The sequence below is a fragment of the Beta vulgaris genome, chromosome 9 (assembly GCF_026745355.1).
Source record: "Beta vulgaris subsp. vulgaris cultivar EL10 chromosome 9, EL10.2, whole genome shotgun sequence".
Classification (NCBI taxonomy): domain Eukaryota; kingdom Viridiplantae; phylum Streptophyta; class Magnoliopsida; order Caryophyllales; family Amaranthaceae; genus Beta; species Beta vulgaris.
In genome coordinates this window covers 54515935-54528712 of record NC_079210.1, presented here as the reverse complement: position 1 = coordinate 54528712, position 12778 = coordinate 54515935, and the positions used below count along the sequence as shown (strand labels likewise).

The 12778-nt window shown below is 36.3% G+C and overlaps 2 protein-coding genes across 3 annotated transcripts; one reads left to right on the top strand and one right to left on the bottom strand.

Moving 5' to 3' along the window:
* Positions 1-2131: 2131 nt before the first annotated feature.
* On the bottom strand, positions 2132-6663 carry LOC104904889 (aquaporin NIP6-1). Its single transcript, XM_010693306.3, has 5 exons — positions 6430-6663; positions 5855-6079; positions 5546-5740; positions 3954-4015; positions 2132-2608 (listed from the first exon to the last, which is right to left on the bottom strand). Exons 1-5 carry the CDS (start codon positions 6661-6663, stop codon positions 2404-2406), a joined length of 921 nt encoding a protein of 306 aa, XP_010691608.1. The 3' UTR covers positions 2132-2403.
* A 2933-nt stretch (positions 6664-9596) lies between these two features.
* Positions 9597-12527, top strand: LOC130590026 (wall-associated receptor kinase-like 6). Of its 2 annotated transcripts, XM_057391892.1 has the most exons (4): positions 9597-10590; positions 10710-10787; positions 10873-12099; positions 12403-12527. In XM_057391892.1, the coding sequence occupies exons 1-3, from the start codon at positions 9597-9599 to the stop codon at positions 12090-12092; spliced, it is 2292 nt and encodes a 763-aa protein (XP_057247875.1). In that variant the 3' UTR covers positions 12093-12099; positions 12403-12527. The 2 variants fall into 2 exon arrangements, with proteins under 2 accessions (XP_057247875.1, XP_057247874.1); XM_057391891.1 differs by lacking the exon at positions 12403-12527 and having other exon boundaries at positions 10873-12350.
* Positions 12528-12778: the final 251 nt, after the last annotated feature.

Genomic DNA, 12778 nt, shown 5'->3' with positions numbered 1-12778 from the left:
TTCAGTTCAGTTCAGATCAGTTCAGTTCAGTTCAGACTAGTTCAGTTCAGACCAGTTCAGTTCAGTTCAGTTCAGTTCAGCTCAGCTCAGCTCTTGACAATACTTTTACTCTCACATATCACTATTCATTTCAATTCAGTTCAGTTCAATTCAGTTCAGTTCAGTTCAGATCAGTTCAGTTCAATTCAGTTCAGTTCAGTTCAGTTCAGTTCAGTTCAATTCAGTTCAGTTCAGTTCAGTTCAGCTGTTTTATGCCAAAGAGAACAGGCCCTTAGTCCAGTTGCAATTAAGTTCAATTCAGCTCAATTGCATTTCAGTTTAATTCTCAACTCCAACTATCATTTCTATTACCTCTTCCATTTCATAATACTCGCTACACTTTCCATTGTGGGAAATTTCACATTACTTGCTACACTTCCTTTTATGGGCAATAAACTATCTCTATCTCTCTCCTCTTACATGGGTTCCTTTTCTTTTTACTCTTTATCTCTCTGTTCTCCAAAAAAATGTCTAAGAGTCCGTGAATTGAGAAGTGTAGCGAGTAATATGAAACGGATGAAGTACTTATAATTTAATTCATTTCAGTTCAGTTCAATTGTAATAAGTTTAGTTCAGTTGTAATCATTTCAGTTTAATTCAATTCAATTCAGTTCATTTGTTTTATGTCGGAGAGAACAGACTCCTAGTATGTAGTATCCACATATTATTTAGCTTTTTACTTATTTTTGTTTTCATCATATAAAAAACAATTATTTTTTACTTTATTGCTTTATTTTCCCATAATCCCTACATATTTCCGTGGTATGTACGCTGAAATAAATGTAACAACTAAAAAGGACGGAGAAAGTAAATAATGGTGGGAGTAAAAAAAAAGAAGGAAATTGCATTAGTTAGAAGCAAAAAAGTTGTAGTTAACTGGAGAGAGGACGACATAAAGAATTAGGAAATGGAGGAGAGGCAGGACTTATGGAGATCACCGGACAAGGGATACCACGTCCTGCTCTGCTTCTCTCTCACTCTGTTATTCTCTCTCCTTCTCTCCCGATACCGATGCCAATTTTATCGCTCTTTCGTTCGCAAACACTCCCTCTTGTTAGCCTCCTTTCTCTCTCTCCTCGCCGGAGCCGCCAAAGAAGTCGCCGACCATTTCGGCTTCTTCCGTTCTTCCGGAGCCTCGTTTAAAGACGCTGCTGCCGATGTTGTTGGCGTCTTCATTGCTGCTTTTCTGCTCTCTCTCTACAATTACTACTTCTCTCATTCTTCCAAGTCAAAAATCGATGAAACTCATGCTGATACAGCAACATCTGCAGGACAAAGACTGGTGGCTCTTGTTTGATCTCATACTTTGTTCAGGTCTCAATTACTTGCTGTTAATCAGCTACTTACATTTCTAGGTCTATATTGTAATCGCAATTGCAATTTATAGAGTAATAGTCTTAATTTCGTCGGCTCACAATATTGTTGCCTAAGCATTTCAATATCACATACTCCGATAACAAAGATGTCTTGACATAGTGGTTAAGATTGAGGTGTTGTGTATGTTCGAATCCCCTCTTTTTTTTTTTTATTTTGTACTGTCTTCGTGGCTCATATGGATAAAAAAAATATAAAAAGTCACATACTTCAATAACTTGTCACTTGTGCCATGCTTCTACTTCCGTTTGACTTAGAATTCAAGCTCACCTACTCTATTCATTTTTATGTCCAGAATTGAAGTTTCCAAGGGCTCTTATTACACTTTATTATCACTTCCTTGTCCAGGTCAGTTTGCAACTGTTTTCTCAACCATCAGATCTTGCTTTTTTTTCAAAACAACTGTTATATTCGATTTTTGCTTGTTTACTTCTTCACTTCTTTTTTATATTATTTGTTGATTTTTAGGTGATAATGTCTCTTTAGATGAAAAATGAGAATGAATCTCAATCACACGATTGGATAGAGTTACAACACTTAGTTTATTAGAGTTATACCCTGGGAAAACTTTGAGCCCATTTTTTCGAATTTTTTTCCTAGTATTTCTTTTTGGAGTTACATCACTTGCTCATTAGAGTTATAACACGTAAAATTCATTCTCACACGTTAGATTCTCATTTCTCATGCAAGTATGCATTCTCATATGAACTCATATATATAGCTGACAATAGAAATGATGTTATATGACGGGGACTACTCTTGCATAAGAATCACAATTCATCATTGTTTCACCTTCCGTGAGGATCTTGACATTGCACTAACACAAATGTATAACCTTCCAATCAACTGTAGAAAGGTTATCTCCCATTCTACTAATTGTTCTCATTCTTTTGTAATTCACATTCTACCATCTACAATGCACACATTACAACAACTAGGTGCAAGTTGCAACCTTCTCAAAGAAAACCACCAGCTTTTGTTTTGAATAATTCACCTCCTGAAGCTCGCTGCTGCTGAAGGCTGCTTGAGGGCATCTTCGTCTTCCTCTGGCAGCTTGATAGCGGAATAGACACCAGCCCCACAAAGAGCTCCTAGGAATGGGGCAGTAAAGTAGATCCATATGCCTTTATAGTTGTTTGCAGCTATGGCTGGCCCTAGTGTCCTTACTGGGTTCATCGAACCTCCTGTAGCAGGTCTATAGGAGAAACCAAAGTTAAACTTTAATAACTTGCAGTTATATGCTCTGTGATCAGTTCTATATATTCAATGATCTGACTGCTCATTTATTGGATTCAATAGTCCTTTTATGTAACTAATACTTCCTCCATTTATTTTAGTTATACCATATCGACTTTTGATACTATTCATATATTCAACTTCCATCTCCTTCTATTATTAACACAAGGAAAAACATAGTCATGTAAGATCTTGTAAGATATTATTCATTATTTGGTTTCGTGAATCATAATATCAACTTTGACTTGTGGTACAACTAAATCAAAAGGGGAGGTAATATGTAATAGTCCTTCATGTGGAAATTTGACTTGTGGTTTTGCACATGTAATCTGTTATGTCAGTTCATCTTGACATTTGCTTCCCTGTTTATAATGGAAAGAAAATGTCACTACAGCTGATGGTGTGCAATGACATGGTTTCATCATGACATGCGTGAGCATAATTTATTCAGTATTCTCTATTTGCAACTTGTACATTCTAGTATGGATGTAAATGATGACATATGAAAGTTAAAACAATGTCTTTATATTGGCCTTCTCCTTATTCTGGAACTAAACAGTCCAAATGAATTTCATTCACTTACCGAGTCACTTCTAATTCTAAGTGAGTGTTTTTCTTTCCATTTCTGAAGTATCTCTGATTTTCCACAGAAGAAATGGTTTAGTTCTTGACACATACCTTTTACTTGGTTTGAGACTATGGTTTTACTTGGTTTCAACAAACATTAATACATGTCTTTTATCTTCTTCATTAATGATTCAATGTAGGCCTAAGGGATGTGCTTGAGAAGCTAAAATTAGAAGTATTGAACATTTAGTAGTACCACATGCTATTTTGTTATATATTCTCAATTCGATACTAATTCTGGAATTTTTAATGCTTATATATATCGCCGAGGGATATGGTTAGCATAACCCTTATGTTAAAACTAATAATACCATGTCTTGAAATTGTTTTAACCATTAAAAACAGAAAGAAGTATTTCCCTGTGACTTAAAGCTTCTTGAACTTTTTGAAGTTGTCTATTAGAAACTCCAGTAAAGCGGGAAGTGTGCATCAAGTTCAAAAATAGAAATATTTGTTATATCCACTTCAATATGTGTTCCTACTCCTCGTACTTCCGACGTTTGATTCAATTTAGGTATGATCTTTAAGGATCAAATTCAAACCTTCCTTACTTAGGATATCAATTCTCTGACTTCAATATCTTTTGAGATGGTAATCTGATAATTTGACTGTTTATTTGCTAAATATTTAAATGTATTGCTGCAAATGGACTAAGATTTGGAATGGTAGTGGCATACCCAGCTATGAGGATGTTGAGCATGACAGTTGCCCCTACTGCAATTCCAGCCAGTTCTCCCACCTGCACGACATCATAAATGTTTCAGTCTATTTTGGCTCACTTGTGTTATTAGATTACTCTTATTTTGGCTCTTTTATGTTGTTAAATTCCAGAAGACGCTCATTTCTTATGGTTCACTAGCATCAATTGGAACTCAATGATGTTTGTCAGTAATATGCAGGGAAATGAGTGACTGTAGTTTTCTGGGCTGTTGGTTAGCATACATGTGCTGGTATCACAATTATTGGCATCATTTTTTTTGTTGCTAGAAGTTATTTGCATTGTTGAATTTGCTTATATTCTTAGTTCTCTATTGTTGATTCCAGGGTGGCAATTGTAAACTTAGTTATCTGTTGTCCTTTCCTTATTGTGCTATTGACCTTAAAATTCTCTCTTTCCGTGCTTGTTTCAGTACGTTTATTTTAATTTGCTCTCTAGGAAGCAACTTAAGGTTCACTTTGCAATTTGCTCTGAAGTCTTTAAAATATTGGAGAGGCTAGATACAACTTCCTTGTCACGAGTGATTCGGTATGGACTCCTGGATATGTGCATCTAATGATTATTACTCTCTGTATCCCAGGGTAATGAATGTGTGGATGTAGAGGGAAAAGAAGAGTAAGAGAAAGGTATCATTATTACTCTCTGTATCCCAGGGTAATGAATGTGTGGATGTAGAGGGAAAAGAAGAGTAAGAGAAAGGTATCATTATTTAATTTAAATATTTTACTTTTTATCTAAAAAGCGGTGAACTGGTATTTCCTCCATCCCTTTTATTTATTTATTTCAAACTATTGTCATAAGTCTTCTCATAGAAAGCCTGTATTATATTTATCATGCTCCATAATTGCTAGTACATATACATTTGATTGTTAAATTCAGTATAAATTAAATATATTTCAGCCCAAAATACTAGTAGAAGCACCTAGAAATGTCCAGAAAGCAAAGATATAGGAATAGAATTGGTGACAATTCAAGCAAGATTATACTATTATACGCCTATATGACTTATGGTATTTTTCTAAATATACCTATTGTAGCTGTTTTGTTTTCCCAATACTAATTTGGCATAGGGTCCTACTTTTTTGGTACTAATCTGGTATATTTTTCTTGCACTCCTTTTAGACTTGTGTTAGTTAACTATGTAAACCATACCTAACTTCTTTTAGAATAGTATCAAGGAACTTCTTTGTGGGAAGGAGGGAGCTCCAAAGAGAAAAAATTCAGGGACGAAATGTCTGACTGATAGATAATTTTTAAAATGTGACAGTATGTGCAATTAAGCTAATAATTACTAATACTATATACAACTCCTGTTTTTGGGAAGTAGGCAAATGATTTGGAGCAAGAGGACTAGACAAGTAGTGTCTCGGAACTTGGTCTAGGCTGATGTGAGATCTATAACTCACGTTGTTTCTTGGGATTGTTGGCTTCATATCAGAAGAAAATTTGTTCTATTTTATTGTCATCATTATTGTAATATCAGAAGGGAAAGCCTGATCTTTGCAGAGGCCTAAAGTTAGAAACAAAAAAACTATAATGCTTAGTGCTTACAGCTCTTGTGTCGGTGGCTACTGCAGTGACGACAAACATGAGATTGAAGGCGATGATGAACTCTAGAGCAAAAGCTTGAACATAATTCACTGAAGGAACAGTTACTCCTCCACTCATAATGGGGTGGAAAACCCCCTTGAGAATAAATGATGCACATAAAGATGCTGATATCTGGGCTCCAATGTATATTGGCACCTATGAAATTAAATAAAGAAAATAGTTACACAGACTCACACATATACTTGTGAATTTCGTGAGTGTTTTGCTTAATGTAGTTTGAAGATCATAGTTTTTGAAGTTGTTTCTTACTTGGGTCCATGGAAAATGTCTCAGTGCAGCAAAGGCAATGGTGACGGATGGATTGAGGTGGGCACCGGAGATGTGACCCGTGGAGAGGATGATGATCATGACTGCGAGGCCACTGGAAGCAGCAAGGCCGATAAGTGTCTCTGATCCTTGCGTCTTCTGATTCACAATAGCAGTGGCTGCCCCAGCACAGACAAGTATTAGGGTACCAACGAACTCTGCCACCACCTGGTTAATTTGACAGTTATCAGTTAGATGGAAGATTGGAGGACAGCAAAGTGAAAACGAGGTTGAGTCAAATGAAGGTCCTATCTGTTATTCAATCTTTTTTTTTTTTAATCTCTGATCTTTTGATATACAATGGAATATATTTTCTGGATAACTCAATTCCCCTTATTTTTTTCTTGACAAGAAACAAAATTTTTGTGTTCTGTGTGGTATGTTATATTTTATTTCAGGTTTTGTTTGAAATTGCCCTCCTCCCTCGTTGTGTCTCCGCAAAAGACTAAAATTTGCGAGTAAAGTTGTCTGTGTTTCAGAGGTTCTGACCAAGGGTTAAGTAGAGTAAAGAAAATTACCTTCTTTGCCAGAGGGACAGGGGGAGGGGGCATTGTAATGCTGCAGGTGACAGCAGGCAAGCCCCCCTCCTCATTAGGCCAAGTATCAACACTAAAACAATTGGATCCCCTGCTAAGAAGGGACTTCTTTTTAGGTACTTCTGCCTCGAAAGCTCGAAAGAGGGGAGCCCCAGGAGTTGTGACTGGGGTAGAAGGCATTGAAACCTGATGACCCTCAGTATCCACTTTTTGCATAATGGAAAGAGAAGAGCTGCTTAGGTTTGCAAGTACTATGTATTTCTGCAGTGCTAATGGTTTGTCTAGATGCTGAAAATACTTTCTCGGAGTAATATTTATCTATCTATTTACCCAGTGTAGCAGTATCTTTATAGTAAGTATACTTTGTAAGGTTGATTAGGGGGAGTGGGGAATCTGTAGACTTGGAAAAGACTAGAGAGAAAAGAAGTTAGTGGATGAAATGGAAGGAGCCAAAAGAAGGAGTTGAAGCCTGATGAAGTAATGGGACAAGAATACAAAATGGTGGTGGGACTAGGACTGGGACATCTTCCTTCTTGAGATTTCTATTTAAAGGAGCTTTAAGCCTTAGGGGACACTAATCATGATGTTTATTTTCACTAATTTTTTTCCGATGTCTATGATTGCCCCTCCTATAAGGCTATAATTATGTAGCAGCCACTGGTTTAGCTCAATCAGTTGTCCCAGCAACTTTGTGACTTTTGTGGGTTTGGAATGTGTCAGAATTTAGAAAGGAAAGTAAAATGCGTGGCCATCCTCTCATAACACAGTAGGAAGGTGGAAGGCCATTGTTATCCTCATTGGTATCACTATTATTATCTCCTTTTTCTTATGGCATTTTACAAGAAGGTGAACACTTGCGATTATTCATTATTACCTATAAATTCTTTTACCATACTACTGTGTACGTTTACAATATGTTCTTTTTATGAATATGAACTGTATTTTCTTTTATAAATGAAGATGAGATGCGTTCTTTTTTTTTTTAACCGTGTAATCTTTTACTTTAAATTGTACATGCTTTTGGGAGTTTGATGCATGATGCACATCCTCGCGTCTGGAGAATCTAATTTGCGGTGATGGCCGGTGGCTCTAGCATGTTATTTGCTATAGATGGGATTTGATCTAAAACATCCTGCAAGAGTTGAACAAGCAAGCACCAAGCTAACTTTTGAGAAAAATGAAGTGTTAGGTGGACTGTTGAGCTGGTGTGTGGAGCTCAAAAAAATGTCAACCTCAACTCAAGTGTTGCATGATCCTTCTTTTTAAAGCAAGATCAATCTCAATAAAACACCACCATCCATATTCCATGCGGATGTTCTTTATTTGTCAAAAAGTAGTGTTTTTTTTGGTATCTTTTTCTTCTGCTAGTCAATGGTGCAGATATTACTAATTCTACAGCATAATGATCTTCCCATACTTCAAAGTTGTGGGTGAAACTTGCTAGCATTATTGGAATCTGTCTAAATATTTTCTCTTTGTTTTTCGTGACTTGCTAACACGTAACATTCAACTATTCAAGGTTCAATCTAACGTTCTACTCTTACTGCAATATTAATATTCTTGGAGTTTATTGGTGTTTAGCTCTCAATTTTCTTAGGCATGTATATGTTGTAGTTTCTTTTCTTTTTGACAGTGGAGTACATATGGTAGTTAATGTAGAAGATTCTCGAAGGACCTCTACTACAATTGTAAATTCCATTTTCATTGTGGTATTAACTAAAAAATTACTACATAGGAGTATTGCCGAAGGTTATATTGCTATATGGTGCAATCATTATGTGTCATAGATTTTTGGATTTTTTGTCTCAGATTATCTTTAACTTTCAAGTTTTGCGAGAAACTCCCTTATAAAAAAATGTGTCCAAACAACCTTTCATAATTTTGTTGTTGACAGCTACCTTATGCCGATTTTCAGTGTTGACTTTTGTGTTTTTCAATTCAAAATGGTGGGAAAAATAAAATTACCTTGTGGAAATTGCTTGAGATTCGAGGAGACTCGTAAGGTGATTGAGGAGGGTGATTGTTTCAATTTTAGTTTAAGTAGAAGAGGAATTTAATGGTGGATTGGTGGTACAAAGTTTCAAAGAGATATGAGAGATAGAGCGCGTGCAAACAGGGAAATGGGAAATTATGGTGGGGAAAATTAAAAAAGGGGTTGGAGATATCAAGTGATATAATGTGACATTAAAAATCCGGAAAAAACAAAAGTCAACGTTGGACTCTGTAGCTGTCAATAACAAAATGGTAAAAGTAAAATAGTTTGGTACAATAATCTTTTTATAAGGTAGTTTCTCGCAAAAAAACTTGAAACTAAAGATAGTTTTGGACAAAAAATTCTAGATTTTCAGCACTTTTGAGCTACCTTGTTTTTGTTTTTTTAGGGGAAAAAGGAGGTGACTTTATCTTTTGGTACTAGTAAACAATATTGGATCTAGAAAATACTCCAACTGAAACCTATATTTATAAGGATCAAATCATAATTTAAATTTGTTACTGGGGCCAAGCTATATTAACTTTATGAAAAAATTCCCCAAATTACAAAATTCATTGGAGGCAATGAGCTCCCCCTCCAAACATGGTAGATCTCATCTGGCCCCCAGACAAATAAATAAATGTTGGGAATGTTAGTAGGATGGCTCCATCCCCAGTAATATTTGTAATTTGTAACTCTCTAAAACAAAACATAGTCGAAATTGTATATACTTCATTCTTTCGGAAATAAGTGAAGCACTTCTCTTAGGACGGAGGAAGTATGAGATTGTTAATATGAGATGTTTATTGGTTGGTGAACTTTGGAAATGGAGTTCCTTTTGCACACGGAAACATCTGTTCTGTTTGACATCATCATTCTAGATGAAGTCAGTAGCAGAGTGCAAACCTTAAAGCTCTCAAAAACAAGCTTGAATTTAAAGTTGACTGTTTCACAAGTTAGCAAGATCTTTTAAAGTTGTGATCAATATGTGTCTGCTTGGAATAGGTCTTGTTTGTTCAGATAATTCAAAATAATACCACAGAATGGACTCATAGGGAATTAATTGGTCAACATATACATCCCCTCTAAACTTTCACCTCCACAGTTAAGTCAAACATGATGTCTCACTACTAAAACAAAAATGTTTTGACCTTAAAAGAAAGAACTAAAGCTTTGCATGTGCAAATCCTTTATCTTTATTTCCCTGATTCTTAAGGAACACATAATGATTTGCTTATCAGTAGTATTATGTCGATTCGTCTTAATGATGTGTCTAGCAGGAGCAGTTCTACCAGCATCAGCAGATCCTGAACCTGAAGGAAGCATACCAATAGCAAAGCCTGGGTGTATGGAAAGCTGTCAAAATTCAACTGTCAAAGTTCCATTTCCATTTGGCATTGGTGACAATTGTTACTCCGATCCATGGTATGAAATCGTTTGCAATACATCTTTGTCAGGTGCCGAAACCCCTATTCTGAGTTCTTTTGACGTGGAGGTGCTGAACATAACAACTTGTTCAGGTGGTAACTGTGATATTCCTGATTTAAGACTAGAAGTTGCAACTCCATGGCATAACGTATGTACTGCACAAAAAGTAGTGATATATGACATGGATAAAAGCCCTTTTAGGATGTCAACTTCAGGAAACCAATTAGTGGTGAAGGGCTGTCCAGGGGTTCCCATATTGATGAACCGAAAGAGTGAAACAGTTGCGGGATGTTCTACTGTTTGCCAAGGAGGTAACACGACAGATGAAGATAAGAGAAAAGGCAATATTAGTACACTGACTAGCTGTGATGGAATTGGGTGTTGTTTGATGTCAGTAGATCAGCAGTACTTGGGAGTCGATTTTTATCAGATAGCGTTAAGAAGTAGCTATGTTGACACCAGTCAAGTTTGCATGGAGTTTGCTTTAATGGAGAAGTTTGTAGACCCGGAGGAGAAGATTGCTGCTGCTGAAAGAATACTATTAACAGATGATCAAGTACCAACTGTATGGTACTGGATGCCTCCTGCATTACCTGAAGAAAACTTTACTAATAACCACCAAAATCCTAGAAGTTTTTCTTGCAGACCCTTTTGTGGTTATTATGATGAAGCTCAGTGTGCTCAGATCTGTACCTGCAATGAGGGTTATGAAGGAAATCCATACATTTCTGATGGTTGCCAAGGTAATAACTAATTAATTAGCATCATCATTATTTCCTTAATGTGCTCTTGTTTTAGTATCTGTCAGACACATCGACATCATTGCCATTGCTAATTTGATTGTTTTTACCTGTATGTGAAGATCCATGCAAATTTGGCACGAACCATTCTTCCCTTAAATGTAAAAAGAGGTCATCGGTAACTTCAGCAATAGTCCTAGGTAAGTAAGTATTCCAAGCATTAATTAAGCAATAATCAGCAGAACGATTTTGGGTTACTAATATACTCATGATGCAATTTTACAGGGCTCAGTATAGGTTTAGGGTCGGTAGTGTTACTTCTTTGCTGCTATGGCTCATACCGATTAGTAAGGAGATGGATACAGATCAAGAAAAGAGCTAAATTCTTTAAGAGAAATGGTGGTTTGATGTTAAAGCAGCAAATGGCATCTGAAGGTGCCGTTATTCAGAGTACAAGAGTCTTCACAGCTCGTGAATTGGAGAAGGCCACTGGAAATTTTAGCAGTAACAGAATTATTGGCCAAGGAGGTCAAGGTACAGTCTATAAAGGCATGTTGCTTGATGGAAGAGTGGTAGCCATCAAGAAGCCTAAGAAGGTAGATAAGAATCACTCGAATCATTTCATAAATGAGGTAGTTATTCTGTCCCAAATCAACCACAGAAATGTGGTCAAATTACTAGGATGTTGCTTAGAGACAGAAGTTCCTTTACTTGTGTATGAGTTTGTACCAAATGGAACGCTTGCAGAGCATATTCACAATCCTAACGAAGATTTCCAAATTACTTGGAGGATGCGCTTGCAAATTGCTGCTGAAACTGCAGGGGCTCTTGCATATCTGCACTCATCGTCTTCTACACCTATCTATCATAGAGATATCAAGTCCTCTAATATACTTTTGGATGACAAATATAGAGCAAAACTATCGGATTTTGGGACTTCAAGGACCATGATGATTGATCAAACACACTTCACAACTCGTATACAAGGCACGTTTGGATATCTAGATCCCGAGTACTTCCAATCAAACCAATTCACTGAAAAAAGTGATGTTTATAGTTTCGGAGTAGTTCTCGTTGAACTAATAACTGGTATAAAGCCAGTCTTAAAGACTGAATTGGGAGAATGGGTAGGTCTGGCAAAGGAGTTCCTATTCTATCTAGAAACCGGTCATTTACATGATATTCTAAATGCTCAAGTTGTAGAGGAAGCCAAGGAAGAAGAACTAATTGTCATTGCAGATCTGGCAAAGAGATGCTTAAATTTGAATGGTAAGCAAAGGCCTACAATGAAAGAAGTTGCAAATGCATTAGAAGGAATCAGATTATCCAATATCCCCACTGTAGTTGATGAGCAAAAAGCTTTTAAGGGAGGCGATCATTTGATTTTGGAAATCGAAAAGATGAATGATGGCTATGTGAGTTCAACCACATTCTTTTCAGCAAACAACATGATTAGCACTTCAGGCTCCTTTGATAACCGACCACTCGTGCACAACTCGATTTAATTTGCAGGTACTGATAGATTACTACATCTCATTGTATTGTGAATACAATTTCATGTCTAGAGATAGTTTTAGAGCTCCACTGTATAATTTCATTATTCTATCAAGTAGATCAAAAGATAAAGATGCTAAGAGTCATATTAGATACTTCTAGTTTTTATTAGTTGCAATGCTCTTATCTTTTACACCATTTTTGATTCATTAAAGTGGAAACACTTGGACAACTCTTGAGTACTAGTGACTACTAATTGGTTTTCTGAAGTTATCTTAAAAAGGCTTTTATCCAAGTCATTCATAACTTCTTTTTCTGAAGCACATATGCTGTTCCATGGATTTGCTACTTCTAGTATTAGATCAGGGATATAATTGTTACCTCTAGGACAGCTTCTCAGACTCAAAACCTCCACGCCGAAAGATTTTAGAATGGGATCGGACTTTCGAGACCTGAAAAAGAAGAAGATGATGACTTGCAAATGGTTTTGTACCATGGAATGTATTAGCAATTAGGATGAGCTAATGAAGATGCAAACTACTATCAGTTGTATTCCTAACCAAAATGTTGAGATGAACTGATACACTGATAATTTGGAAATTTTAGTTTCTAAAGGTTTGTAGATGCTTAGCTGGTAAGCTAATTCATACTGTTTTTTAATCTCTGTTTTTTTCTTCCCCTCTATAAGATGTTTTTC

What these genes read in the sequence shown, in the direction of transcription:
- LOC104904889 (XM_010693306.3), bottom strand. Translation starts at nt 6,663, where the DNA reads ATGCAAAAAGTGGATACTGAGGGTCATCAGGTTTCAATGCCTTCTACC. An exon ending in GACATTTTCCATGGACCCAA is followed by an intron (nt 5,741 to 5,854) that starts GTAAGAAACAAC and finishes TTAATTTCATAG; the next exon opens with GTGCCAATATACATTGGAGC. An exon ending in CTCAACATCCTCATAGCTGG is followed by an intron (nt 2,609 to 3,953) that starts GTATGCCACTAC and finishes TTTCTCCTATAG; the next exon opens with ACCTGCTACAGGAGGTTCGA.
- LOC130590026 (XM_057391892.1), top strand. Translation starts at nt 9,597, where the DNA reads ATGTGCAAATCCTTTATCTTTATTTCCCTGATTCTTAAGGAACACATA. An exon ending in CATTTCTGATGGTTGCCAAG is followed by an intron (nt 10,591 to 10,709) that starts GTAATAACTAAT and finishes CTGTATGTGAAG; the next exon opens with ATCCATGCAAATTTGGCACG. An exon ending in AACTTCAGCAATAGTCCTAG is followed by an intron (nt 10,788 to 10,872) that starts GTAAGTAAGTAT and finishes GCAATTTTACAG; the next exon opens with GGCTCAGTATAGGTTTAGGG.